General features: G+C 46.2%; 1 protein-coding gene across 11 annotated transcripts in view; it reads right to left on the reverse strand.

The window, feature by feature from the left end:
* Window positions 1-13,533, reverse strand: part of ST3GAL3 (ST3 beta-galactoside alpha-2,3-sialyltransferase 3) — a 382,649-nt gene that overhangs the window by 49,647 nt on the left and 319,469 nt on the right. For all 11 annotated transcript variants that reach the window (XM_054038595.1, XM_054038593.1, XM_054038592.1 and 8 more), the window contains one exon: window positions 12,722-12,868. In XM_054038595.1, the coding sequence (XP_053894570.1) occupies window positions 12,722-12,868 (147 nt within the window). The remainder of the gene's footprint in view (window positions 1-12,721; window positions 12,869-13,533) is intronic.

Below are 13,533 nucleotides of genomic sequence, written 5' to 3' on the forward strand. Positions count from 1 at the left end.
GCGTCCGAAGTGTTTCCTATCTCCAGGCATCCACCTATCAGCACTTGGACAAAAATCAAGCACCGAACTCCCAATGGTTCCAAACAGTTCACTCTTCATTCACAGCATGACAACCAATGCGTTTAATCCGTCAGAACAAATGCACTAACACGCTCTGGGCTGGCTCAGTTAAGAGCAAGCAGTCAGTGGCACTAAGTCTCTGAACAGAGCTCCCTAGCTCACCAAGTGCCAGGTGCAGGACTCAGCGTCGTAAGACGAACCCAGAGACAGGGCCTTTGTGAGAGGCCAGGGAGAGTCAGTTCAGAAGCTGTCGGAGGCATGCCATTCCAAGGCAAGTCTGAGATTTTTAACTGGTTTTATTATTCTCTCTCTCTCTCTCCGACCGTTCTTCATTAATAACTAACTGCGAAGTGTGCCAGCACAGGGAGAGGAAATATAAAACGTTCACCAGAAAGCACAGAGCTAGGGAATCCAGCGTGCCTGCTGTGGTCTCCCTCCCAATGGATTTGTGAGCACTGGACTGATCTACCGCTCACTACAAAGCAGCAAGCCCGAGGAGATGGCCTGTTACAGACACGATGTTCCACGCGTCGAGTTAGAGCAGGGTAAGCTAGTGTGCTGTCAGTTTACACTCTGGCTTACCGTGCACTAACTCTCTGTGTAGACAAGCCCCACGTAATGCACATTTGGCTTGTGGAACTCATTGCCACTGGATATCATTAGAGACCAGCTCAGCAGGATAAAAATAAAGATTAGATATTTACACGGGTAACAAGAATAGGCAGAGAGATAATAGTAAACATTACAATAATCAGAGTTTTGGAAGGGATTTGAACCATTCGTCAGGGCTTAAGGCACCGTCTATAGGGGTTAGGGGGGAAGTCTCCCGGGGGCAGGTTATCCTGTAACAGTCTATGGAAGGCTTCTATAAATAGGGCTGGGAGCACTGCCCATTATTAAGGCGCCCAACACTTGCCATTATAAGACCCTGTTTTCAGTTGCTTATAATTTTGCCAAGTTTTAACAATCTGGACTGACATTTTCCATGCTGGGTGACTGCCTCGGGCTGACTTTGGGGTGTGTGTGTGTGTGTGTGGGGGGGGGGGGGGGTCGATGACTTTGGCCAAAACGGTTCAGTGGTTTCTGAGAATGAGGCTAAGGGGAAATATGTTGTTTCCCCACATGAAAAAATTCTGATGCCGTTTTCTTTGAAAAATCTCGAGTCCTGCCAAGCGTTGAAGAAGGAACTTGACCAGTGGTGGGCAACCTGCGGCCCGTCAGGGTAATTTGCTGGCGGGCCATGAGACAGTTTGTTAACATTGGCCGTTTGCAGCTCCCAGTGGCCGCGGTTCGCTGTTCCCAGCCATTGGGAGCTGCGGGTGGCCGTGCCTGCGGACAGTCAATGTAAACACAGCGGATTACCCTGACGGGCCGCAGGTTGCCCACCTCTGAACTTGACCTTTGGGATGGGGTGACGTTTTGCCAACTCTGTGACAATCTGGCCAAATTCAGGCGAGGTGTAAGCCTTTGAAACATTGCTCAAGAGAGGCTCAGATTTTAGCAGCTAAATTCCCCGAAGAGCCTGTCCACAGCACGCTCCAGTCCGGAGCTGAGAGGTCTCCCTGCAATTGCAGGTCTGTGCTGCTATGGACTAGGCCAGGGCCAGTTTCAGGCACCTGACTGAAAGCAGGGAGTCAGTCTCTTCTGCGCTCTCAGTGCCTCTCTCGTTGGACCCAGGCAGTATGGGGCAGGAAGCTGCCTGATTTGAATGCCGGGGCCAGACTGGGTGTGGGGGAGATGGAACAAGGAGCTGGGAGGAGGCAGAAACTGGAGCTGGGGGAGAGGGACTGGGACCGGGTGTCCCAGAACACTGGGATTAGGAGCCATGGAGGGAAATGGGGCAGAAAGAAAACTGGGAGCCAGTAGGTGAGACTGGAGAGCATTGCGGGGGAGGGGGAGGCGGCAAAGGGGGAGAGAAGACGGATCTCATGAGAAGCCAGGATACAGGGGAAGAACTGGGACTGGCGGGGCAAAGACACTGAGCCTGGATGAGGAGCCGGGGGAGGGAAGCTGAGACCAGCAGCCAGTGGGAACTGGGAACATGGGCAGTGTTGGGGGTGGGGACTGGAGGCCAGGCTGGATGAGGAACTGGAAATCCAGAGGGACAGGGGGAACTGGGACTGGCTAGACAAGGAGACTGGGACGGAACTTAGCTGTGTGTAGGGGGAACTGGGGTGGCTGGCCAAGGAGACTGGGACTCCAGAGGTGGGAGACTAGGACCTGCTGGGCAAGGAGACAAACTGCCTAAGTGCGGAGAATGGGATTGGAATGAGGAGCCAGAGGTGGGGAAGAGAGAGGACTGGGATAGGAACATGGGGAAGAAAGGGTCAAGCTTGGGGGGATGGGAAAAGTCTGTGCCCACTGGAACCCACACCTCTGCGGAGCATGGAATGGAACCCAAGATTCATGAGTCTCACCATTCCTCTCCCCTCCGCAAATATCTGTGCAACACACTGGCAAAACCACCTCTAGTGCTGGTCCACATAGATGATAACTTACTACTGCTATCAGTTACTCTGTTAATTGAAGTGGCAGATGTCTGTGCGGTAGATTTAAAGGTCCCAGCCCCACTGAAGACCCACGTGGGTGTCAACATGATGCCACATGAGGGAATTTGGTTTTTCAGTCTGCCTTTTTACAAATCCTGGGAAATTACTCTCAAAAATAAGTTGCAAAGTCAAGCACTCAGAATTTAGGAAATGACTCCTCAGTCAGTGCACAGGCTGGCCCTGCCCTGGGGACGAATCAGGGCTGTGCAGTGAAGGAGGCTGTTGTCTGTAGGACCTGGCCTCACTTGTTGTAGGAAGAGAAAGGATGGTCTCATGGTTAAAGGAGCTGAATGCTGCCCTGGAGAACCAGATTCTATCCCTGCCCCGACACAGAGTTCCTGTGTGATGCCGGGCAAGTCACTTAACCCAAACTTTTCACAGGGGTCCCTAGCTGTGAGTTCCTCATTTCTGGGTGCCTGACTTAAGCTGCGGAGGTCTGATCAGCAGAAGCACTGAGCACCCACAGCTGCAGCTGAGGGCAGTGGGAGCTGTGCTTTGCGGAGCAATCTATACACTTACTGTAAGTACTCTGAAAATTCAGGTCTGTGGGTGTCTCAAATTGGACACCCAAAATTAGTGGTTATTTTTACACTGGCTGTCTCTGCTGTGGCTCCCCACTTGTAAACGAAGGGGACTTACCTGTAACCCAGGTGCTTTGAGATGGACTCTGCCTATTCCCACTCAGGGGATGCTCTGCCCGGTGCAGCCTGAATGGCAAAGTTCCAGCTAGCAGAAGCAGTTGGAGCGCTCACACCCCTCCCTCGTCCCTCCCTCCAGGAACGCCTCATCTTCCAGGGCAACGGTATAAACGGGACGTGGTGCCCCAGCCACCTCTGTTCCTCCCCCCGTGACCTAAGCCCTTTGGTCAGTAGGACTCCGAATCAGTAGGGAAAGGAGGGCGGGGAGTGTCAATGTGCAGCATCCATCTCAAAGCACCTCGGTTACAGGTAAGTCACCTTCACTTCTTTGAGTGTCTTCTGCACATTCCCACCCATGGGACAGATGAATAAGCAGTTCTCTGACCCAGGCCAGTGGGACCATGGAGTCCTCACTGGAGGAGGACAGCAGGACGTCTGTGGCAAATCTCACATCAGCTCTAGATTCTTCACCTAAGGAACAGTGTTTAGGAAAGGTGTGAGCAGAACTCCACCTTGCCGCTCTGCACAGCTCTGCTAGCGGAATATGCCCAGAAACAGCCACAGAGGCTGTCTTAGATCTAGTGGAATGTGTTCTAATTCGCTGAGGAAGGGACAACCTCATTCATTTATAAGCTTCATTAATACATAATCTAACCCACCCTGAGAGTGTTTGCACAGCAATAGCTTTTCCCTTTTTCTTTCTTTCATAGGAAATAAACAATTTTGGCAACTGTGTAAACTGTTTAGTTCTGTCTACATAAAAAGCTAAAGCCTTTCTAACATCCAGAGTATGCAATTTAGCCTCTCCAGCATGAGTGTGGGGTTTGGGAAAGAAAACCAGGAAAATTAGTGACTGGTTTATATGAAAATGGAGATCGCTTTTGGTAAAATCTTGTGTGTATGAAGAGCTACTGTATCTTTATGAAAACAGTGAATGGTGGCTCAGCCACTAATGCACGTGCTTCACTTACCCGCCTTACAGAGGTGTTCGCTATCAAAAACACTGTCTTAATAGGCAAATGAAATAAATTACAGCTTCCCAAAGGCTCAAAGGGAGGTCTCATGAATTGGAAAGCACTATGTTTAAATCCAAAAATGGCACAGGGTGGCTTATTGGAGGATCTAAATTATTTAGGCCCTTTAGGAGCCTTTTAACTACATCATTTATAAACATTGATTGGTATGCGGATACGGCTGAGAGATGAACCTTTACTGAAAGAGAGTGAAAGATCTGCTTATTTTGAGGTACAATAAATATTGCAAAATATAAGTAATTGGTGCTGTATACGGATAAATATACATCGAAATCCACAACAACAATCTTTGCCATTTATGACTATAACGTCTTTGTGTGGACTCTTCCCTGGAATGCGATATACATTTTGTACTTCTAATGAGCAACTCCTCTCTAACAACCCCAGAGTCCTATTCCCTAGGCTGTTAGATGAAGAGACGGAAGATCTGGGTGATAAACAATCCCGTGTTGTTGTGGCAGAGGTTTTATTTATCCTCTTGACAAGTGAAGTAAGTCTGGGTACCACTGTTGTCTGGCCCATGCAGCACTAATAAAATTATCCTGGCTTTGTCTGTTCTTACCTTATCACTCTCTGAATGAGGGGAAATGCATACATTAAGCCCTGAGCCCAGAGTACTAGAAAGACATCTGATATCGAGTCCCTGTCTCTGCTGGATCTCGAACAGAATTTCGGACACTTCCTGTTGCTGCTGGACACAAAAAGCTCTATTATCAGATTCCCCCAGAACCTGGAGAGGTGTGCTACTATTTTGTCCATCTGAGGCCACTCGTGCCTCTGACATGTGGACCTGCTCAGATGTTCTACAAGCGTATTTTGCTCCCCCGATACATGGATTGCTATTGGGTTAACATCGTGTTCTATACACGTGTTCCAAAGACTCTTTGTCTCCAGGTGTAACTATGGAGAATGAGGCCCCCCCTCTTGTTCAGATAATATAATGCTGTCATATCTTCTGTTATCACCTGAAGTATCTTGGGTTTGCCTGAGGCAGAAATGACTATAGACCCGGTCTGATTGTTCTCAGCTCTAATACATGATTCGTAGCTCTTTTCCTTTTGATGACCATTGAGCTCCAATTAACAGCGCCTATCCCAGTGGTGAAGTAGTACTGATGGCGGAGGGGGATCGGAAAGCGTACTCTTCATCACATTCTCAGCATTTGTTCACACCTGTGGTGGAATTACTAATTTGTGATGCCTGCTATGTAAGCCTGGATTGTCAGTACTGGTAACCAGTGCTGAAGATCTCTCAGCTGAAGACAAGCATATGGTGTCACTGTCATGGTTGATGCCAGTAAACCCAGGAACTCGAGAAAAAGGAGACTCTGTTGGAGTGGATATTGGAGACGGAGCTAGAGAGATTTTTATTTGTACATCTCCGCTCTGGGAGAAAGGCTCTTGCCACCGTATGGTCACTATATGGCCCCTATAAAGAGGATTCTCTGAGCTGAGTTTAAGAATGACTTTCCCCAATTATCTGTAATCCCAGAATGGCAAACGGACCTATTTGCTTTACATGTAATATGATGGTGGTGGTCATGATGGGGGACTTCAACTATCCAGACAACTCTTGGGAAAATAATACAGCAAGACACAGATTACCCAACACATTTCTGGACTGCGTCATTGACAACCTTTTATTGCAAAAGGTGAAGAAAGCAACTAGGGGAGAGGCTGTTCTACATCTGATTCTGACAAACAGGGAGGAACTGGTCAAGAATGTGAAGGTAGAAGGCTTAAGTGATGATGAAATGATAGAGTTCATGATTCTAAGGGATGGTATGAGGGAAAACAGTGAATAAAGACAATAGACTTCAAGAAGGGAGACTTTAGCAAGCTCAAAGAATTGGTATGCAAGATCCTGTGGGAAGCAAGTCTACGGGGAAAAAAAAGAGTTCAGGAAAGTTCACAGCTTTTTAAAGAGACATTATTAAAGGACAAGAGCAAACTATCCCAATGTGTAGGAAGGAAGGAAGTGTGGTAAGACACCACTCTGGCTTAACCAGATCTTCAACAAACCGAAACTCAAAAAAGAGTCATATAAAAAGTGACAACTAGTTCAAATGACAAAGGATGACTATTAAAAAAAACAACATAAGCATGTAGGGACAAAATTAGAAAGGCCAAGGTACAAAACAAGATTAAACCAGCCGGGGTAACAAGAAAGCATTTTACAAGTACATAAGAAGCAAGAAGATGACCAAGGACAGGATAGGTCTGTTACTCACGAGGCGGGAAAAACAGCAACAAAACCCAAAGCAATGGCCAAAGTGTTAACTGCCTTGTTTGTTTCAGGTTTCACCACACAGGTTAGCAGTGATCAGATGACTAACCTAGTGACTATCTGTGTAAATGAGCTACGATCTCAGGTAAAATAGGGAAAGAACAAGTTAAGAATTAATTAGACAAGTTAGATGTCTTCAGGTCAGCAGGGTCTGACGAAAACATCACAGAATACTTAAGGAACTGGCTGAAGAAATCTCTGAGTCATTAGTAGGGCCCATCCAAATTCATGGTCCATTTTGGTCAATTTCACGGTCATAGTATTTATGATTTCAGATATTTAAATCTAAAATTTCACAGTGTTGTCACTGTAGGGGTCTTGACCCAATTCTGAAGGCAGCAGCACAAAAGAGTGGCAAGGTATGGCATTGCCATCCTTACTTCTGTGCTGCTGGCAGGGCGCTGCCTTCAGAGCTGGGTGTCAGGCCAGCAGCCGCCTCTCTCCGGCCTCCCAGCTCTGAGGGCAGCGCAGAAATAAGGGTGGCAATACCGTGACCCCACTACAAGAACCTTGTGACACCCTCACTCAACTCTCTTTTGGATCAGGACCCCCAATTTGAGAAACACTGGTCTCCCCCATGAAATCTGTATAGTATAGGATACAAGTACACAAAAGACCAGATTTCACGATCCGTGACACGTTTTTCACTGCTGTGAATCTGGTAGGGCCCTAGCCATTAGTGATCATCTTTGAGAACTCATGGAGGATGGGAAGGATCCCAGAGGACTGGAAAAGGGCAAATATAGTACTGTGGAAGGAGTGAGAACTCTGTTTTTCTCCGACAGTACCTATCTTTAAAAAGGGGAATAAGGACAGCCCAGAGAATTGCAGACCCGTCTGCTTTACTTCATACCCTGAAAGATAATGGAGCAAATAAACAATCAATTTGTAAGCACCTAGAAGATAATAAGATGATAAGTAACAGTCCACATGGATTTGTCAAGATTATATCATCCTTCTCTGGCAGGAAAACAAGCCTTGTAGATAGGGGGGAAGCAAGATATGTGTTATATCATGACTTTCGTAAGGCATTTGATACGGTCTCACATGACCTTCTCATAAACAAGCTAGGGAAATATAGCCTAGACAAACCTACTATAAGGTTAGTGCCAGGAAAACCATACTCAGAGAGTAGTTATCAATGTTTCACAGTCAAGCTGGAAGGGCATAACGAGTGGGGTCCCATAGAGATCTGGCCTGGGTCTGGTTCTATTCAATATCTTCATAAAAGGTTTGGACAGTGAGATAGAGAGTACAGTTATACACTTGGAGGACAATACCAAGTGCTAAGGGGTTGCAGGCATTTTGGACACGAGAAGTAATTCTTCCACTCTATTCAGCACTGATAAGGCCTCAACTGGAGTATTGTGTGCAATTCTGGGCACAACACTTTGGGAAAGATGTGGACAAACCGGAGAAAGTCCACAGAAGAGCAACAAAAAAAATGATTAAAGGTCTAGAAATCATGACCTATGAGGGAAGATTGAATAAACTGGGTTTGTTTAGTCTAGAGAAGAGAAGACTGAGAAGGGACATGATAACAGTTTTCAAGTACGTAAAAGTTTGTTACAAGGAGGAGCAATAAAAATTGTTCTTAACCTCTGAGGATAGGACAAGAAGCAATGGGCTTAAATTGCAGCAAGGGTCGGTTTAGATTAGACATTTGGAAAAACTAACTAACTGTCAGGGTGGTTAAGCACTAGAACAAACTACCTAAGGAGGTTGTTGTCAGGGACCAGGGGTCTCGAACGCTGGCCCACGGGGCTCTCCAGACTAAGGCAGTCCCAACCTGCCACCCAGTGACCTGCTGCCAGCTGCTAGAATAGCAGCTGAACTCTTGCAGAGGACTTCAGTCATGGGATCTGATTGGCCACCAGCCTCTATTTAACCCATGCACAGGCACAGAAAGTTATCCATGCAGCTGGGCTCTTTCTGATACTTGCTCCTACTGCCTGCTGCTCATCTCCTGATACCTGACTCTCAGTTTGCCCTCTGGCCTGTCTTGGACTCTGACATCCTGGTATTGGACCTGGCCTAACTCCTGCTCTGACCTCTTCATCAGACCGCCCATGTCACAGTTGCGACCGCTGTAGAATCTCCGTCATTGGAGGTTTTTATGAACAGGTTAAACATATCCCTGTCAGGGATGGTCTAGATAATACTTAGTCCTGCTTCAGCGCAGGGGACTGGACTAGAGACCTAGCGAGGTCCCTTCCAGTCCTATATTTCTATGATGTTTTCCTTGGATTACACTTATATTAACAAGTTGTCCACATATGGATACACAAACATCCCCTGCCTTTTTAGGTATGCCGCTACTACAGATAGGCATTTTGTAAATACCTTGGACACTGTAGACAACCCAAAGCGGAGGACCTTGCACCGAAAACAGTCCTTTCCTACCATAAAGCACAGGTATTTCCGTTGACAAGGTCTGATTGAAATATGAAAATATGCGTCTTTTAAATCCAGAGCTGCAAACCAATCCAGAAGGGATTATAGAAGTTAGAGAAAACTTGTGGAAATGAAACTTTTTTATATGTGTTTAATTTCCTTAAATCCAAACTGGGATGAAGGCCCCCCCACTTTTTTGAAATTAGAAAATAACACAAGTAAACAGTGTTAAAGGTAACACTTGTTCTAAGGTCCAGAAGGAGGTGGGAGGCAGACCCGTTGTGAGACGAGATTCTTTAATACATAAGGAGCAAGAGAAAGATGAAGTGGGAAAGGAAAGCTCATAACTGATGACATCAAGAAAGCTGAGGTGTTTAATGCCTGTTTTGCCTGAGTCTCCACTAAACAGGGTAATGGTGACCAGATACTCAACACAAGTAATACTGACAACCAGGGGGAAGGAACACAAGTCAAAACAGAGAAAAAACAGTTTAAAGAATATTTATGTAAGTTAGATGTATTCAAGTCAGCAGAGCCTGAAGAAAGACTGTAGGCACAGAGTAGTTATCAATGGCTCGCTGTCAAATGGAGAGGGCATAACCTAAGAACATAAAAATGGCCGTACTGGGTCAGACCAAAGGTCCATCCAGCCCAGTATCCTGTCTGCCCACAGTGTCCAATAGGGGTCAGTCCTGGATCCAGTACTAGTCAATAGATTTTCATTAATGACTTGGATAGTGGAGTGGAGAGTATGTTTATAAAATTTACAGATGACACCAAGCTGGGAGAGATTGCAAGAACTTTGGAGAACCAGATTAGAATTCAAAACAACCTTGACAAAATGGAGAACTGGTCTGAATTCAAGAAGATGAAATTCAATGAAGACAAGTTCATCGTATTCACTTAGAAAGGAAAGTTCAAGTGCCCAACTATGAAATGGAGAATCGCTGGCTAGGTGGTCGTCCTGCTGAAAAGGATCTGGGCGTGTGATGGGGTTTACAAGCCCCATACTGAGCATAGGCAAAAGGGAGAGGACAGTCTTCCCTGCTTACAGCAATCAGGCTGATAACACCCATGCACTGTTGCCAGAAAAGCCAATCATGGAGACATGAAACCACAGCTGTGACCAGTAAAAGAAACAGGCCCAACTATTAAGTGGCATTTTCCAGTCAGGCAGAAAACCATATTTGGCTCTGGTTGTATATATCTTTGTCTGCAATCCATAATCTGGGTCTGCAATCAATATTCTTACTCCTCTCTGTGGTCATTCTCGGTTCAGAAAGAACTGGAGACAGCAATACCCTTGGCTGGACAAGGAAACGTGAGAAAAATTATTCTCTGGGAAAACAGAGGGTGTTTTAGGTGGTGAAACTAGAGGAGAAATTCTAAATTCTTCTACACATCCTCTCCTTTCTGGAGAAACACACATCTGAGGCTGTTGCATACATCTTCTGCCTGTTCGCTTATGATACCTGATTCAATCTCTGGCTGAACCAGGGATGGATCTGATCTACGAACCTTGACTACGACCTGCTGTGGTGCCGCAGCATCCCCTCATCTCACCAGTTACTTAAGCCTGACCTTCAGAACTGGCTCATCCGGATCCAAGAATATCCGACCTGAGGAAGAATCTTTCCTCACCTTCCCATGAGGATATATATCGTGCATTGGCTCCTTAAATATGTCTTGTTCAGAAAAGTCTCTCTCCCATGGATTGGCTCTTTTCAAAGAGGCTGACACTGCTGAGAGCTGTCTTTCCAGTCAAAACTTTATCCAAAAGCTTGTCTGTAAACAAGAGGCCCACACCTCAGTGGATTTCCTTTTCTGATCCTTGTCACTGGACTTTTTTTAGCAGTAGATGTTGAGGAGGAAGATTTCTCTTTCTCTCTAGTAGACATGTCTGCCGCCAGGGAGGGCCAGCCTGTGGGCTTTCCTGGAATCTTGTTCTTTCCAAGTTCCGGAGGATTTTGCCAACTGTACTTCTTGTAAGAGAATTGCTTGAAGCCTCTTTTGTCTTTCCTTCTTTGACCTCATTGTGAACACTGAGCAAACTGAACACATGGAGGGTGAGTGTCCTTCACTTAAACATGGGAGGCATTAGCATGTGTCTCTGATGCCAGGAACACTACCGGACAAAATACACATCTTCTGAAACCAGGCGTGTTCTTCAGTTCCATACCAAGTAACTAACTTACTGTAACTATATTATTACCTAACTGACAACAATTTAACTACTTCAAAACTAAGATTTAAACCAGCTAACTAATCTCAGACCCGAGGGGACTTTGGCGCCTCACAGAAAACCATTCTGCTGCTCGTGGTTAGAAGGAACTGAGGCTGTGGGAGCGTCCGTCCCGTTTGTACCCTCACCTTGGGATTTCCCATGTTCACGGAGGAGAGGGGTGAGGGAGGCATGTGAGTGCTGCTAGCTAGAGTTCCACCCCTCAGGCTGTGTCAGAGCATCCCACGAGTAGGAATAGGCAGAGCACTCGAAGGAGACAATGGGGATAAAACCCAGTCATCTCACTGAAGTGTTGTGAAAATAAATCAATTAATCTACGTGAAGCATTCAGGTACTACAGCGGTGAGCCCCAGAGACAAGCCAGTGGGGAAATCTGTAGTTCTATCTTCTGAGCAAGGTTTGAAGTGTGCAGTAAACAAGGAACAGGGCCACACATTGAACAATACGGAGAAAACAAACCGTTGAACAGCTGTTCAGTCTGTGAGCACCGTCCATCCTGTGCACTGCATGAGGCAGGATTTGTGTGGAAATGACAGTATGTGATTGGATAAGTGATGATTGTCCTATGTAGATGCACAAAGGGGCTGAAATAAGATTGCACAGGCAGCCTTAATTCTGGCATTTCCTCAGTTTTGAGAGCTTGACCCTGCAACCTTACTCATGTTATCTGAATGTAGATTTTGTGTGTGTGATACGTATGTTTTGCACCTTCCTCCACAACAGCTCACATTGACCACTATGGAGACAGGATATTGGGCTAGGGGGCCTCTTGCTCTGATCAGGCCTGGCAACTGCTATATTCCTGAAGGAAAGGTCAGGTTATAGGAGCTGATGAAAAGGGTCCTGGATAGATTCACACTTGCTCTTGTTAATGAGGACATAAGCCAACGCACATTAACCTCTCACATCTCAACACTGAAGATTGGGACCCAATTTGGGATGCAGTTTGGGGCTGTATGCAAAGCCATCACACCACACAGCATGGAGTCAACAGTCTATCTCAATATGACTCTGGGTTAACTACACCTAAAACACTGCGTTCAAATTCTGGCCTTCTCATTGCCAGAAAGATACTGACCCACTGAAGGGAGTCAGAAGAAGAGGAATAACTGATCACAGGGTTGGAGGAATTAATCTAGGAGGAAAAATTAATGGAACATTAAGATCGCATGGTAAAACACACACAAGTCGGCAATGCCAAACAGCCCCCTTGTGTACATGCAGCATTACGATACAGTCTGATTAAATGATCACAGATTGTCTCCCAAATTATACAATACGATAGACATGTTTCTTTAAGTCCTTACACACGTGTTTTCACTCTGCTAGTTTAAACTATGTGCCCTGTTCGAATGCTCCAATCAATCTCTACTGACACACTTAATAGGATACGTTCTGCTGTCAGCACCCTCATACTTCACATTTCCTTTTCATCCAGCAGCAGATGTGTAAACAGACTAAGTTCTGGTGTCATCTTCTTCCATCCCCTCTGATTTCTTTCCCCCACCTTGCACCTACCCCTCTGCCCATCAGGCCGTTGTTGAAAGGCAGGCCAATGAAGCTGAAAGCTGCCTCCTGGATGAAGTACGGATTCAGGATGCGGATCTCATGAGGTTCTCTTGGGACACGGGTAGCCACTGACTTCCAAAATCCATCAGATGCACTCTAGGGAATGGAGACAGCAAAACAAGCACAGGAGGTTAGATAACACAGATGCCATGCCCCTGTCATCCTCAGAAAATCCACCAGGGACAGCTGTTCTCATTCTCCCCTTGGACACAGCATTAGTACTGGTCACAGCTGATCAAAAATCATTAGCCAAACATCCAAGAATATCTCTAACTGATGCCATATGCCGCATACTCCCCCTGTGCGTGAATCATATTTTCCCATGTCCCACTTCTACCCTAGAGTTACTTTCATCCCTTGCTGGGTCATACTTGAATTAGGCTGTAAGCTTAGAAGGGACTATCTTGCTCTGTAAACTGCCATGCACACGCATGGTGCAGAATAAAAACAAACAAACCATAAATAAACAGGGTAATTGTGTCTTCCCCATTAATTGGTCTTCCTAGAGTGTTTACTCAGCAAACTTGAGAGACCAGTGGGATGGACACAGCCACTTGGCTTTGGGAGCTGCCCTTATGAACACATCTCATTCCGTGCCAAACTGGCCTTTTCAGAGCTACCCGGGAGCCACTAGCCTCCAGAAACATCCCACAGCTGCAGAAAGTGGAAAACATAAAAAAGGAGGGAGGAGCCTAGGACATTGGGATGGGGCCAATTATGAGAGAACTGTTCTACTCCTTTTCCAGTGTTCTCCCACTGGG

Source organism: Malaclemys terrapin, chromosome 8 (assembly GCF_027887155.1).
Source record: "Malaclemys terrapin pileata isolate rMalTer1 chromosome 8, rMalTer1.hap1, whole genome shotgun sequence".
Taxonomy (NCBI): domain Eukaryota; kingdom Metazoa; phylum Chordata; order Testudines; family Emydidae; genus Malaclemys; species Malaclemys terrapin.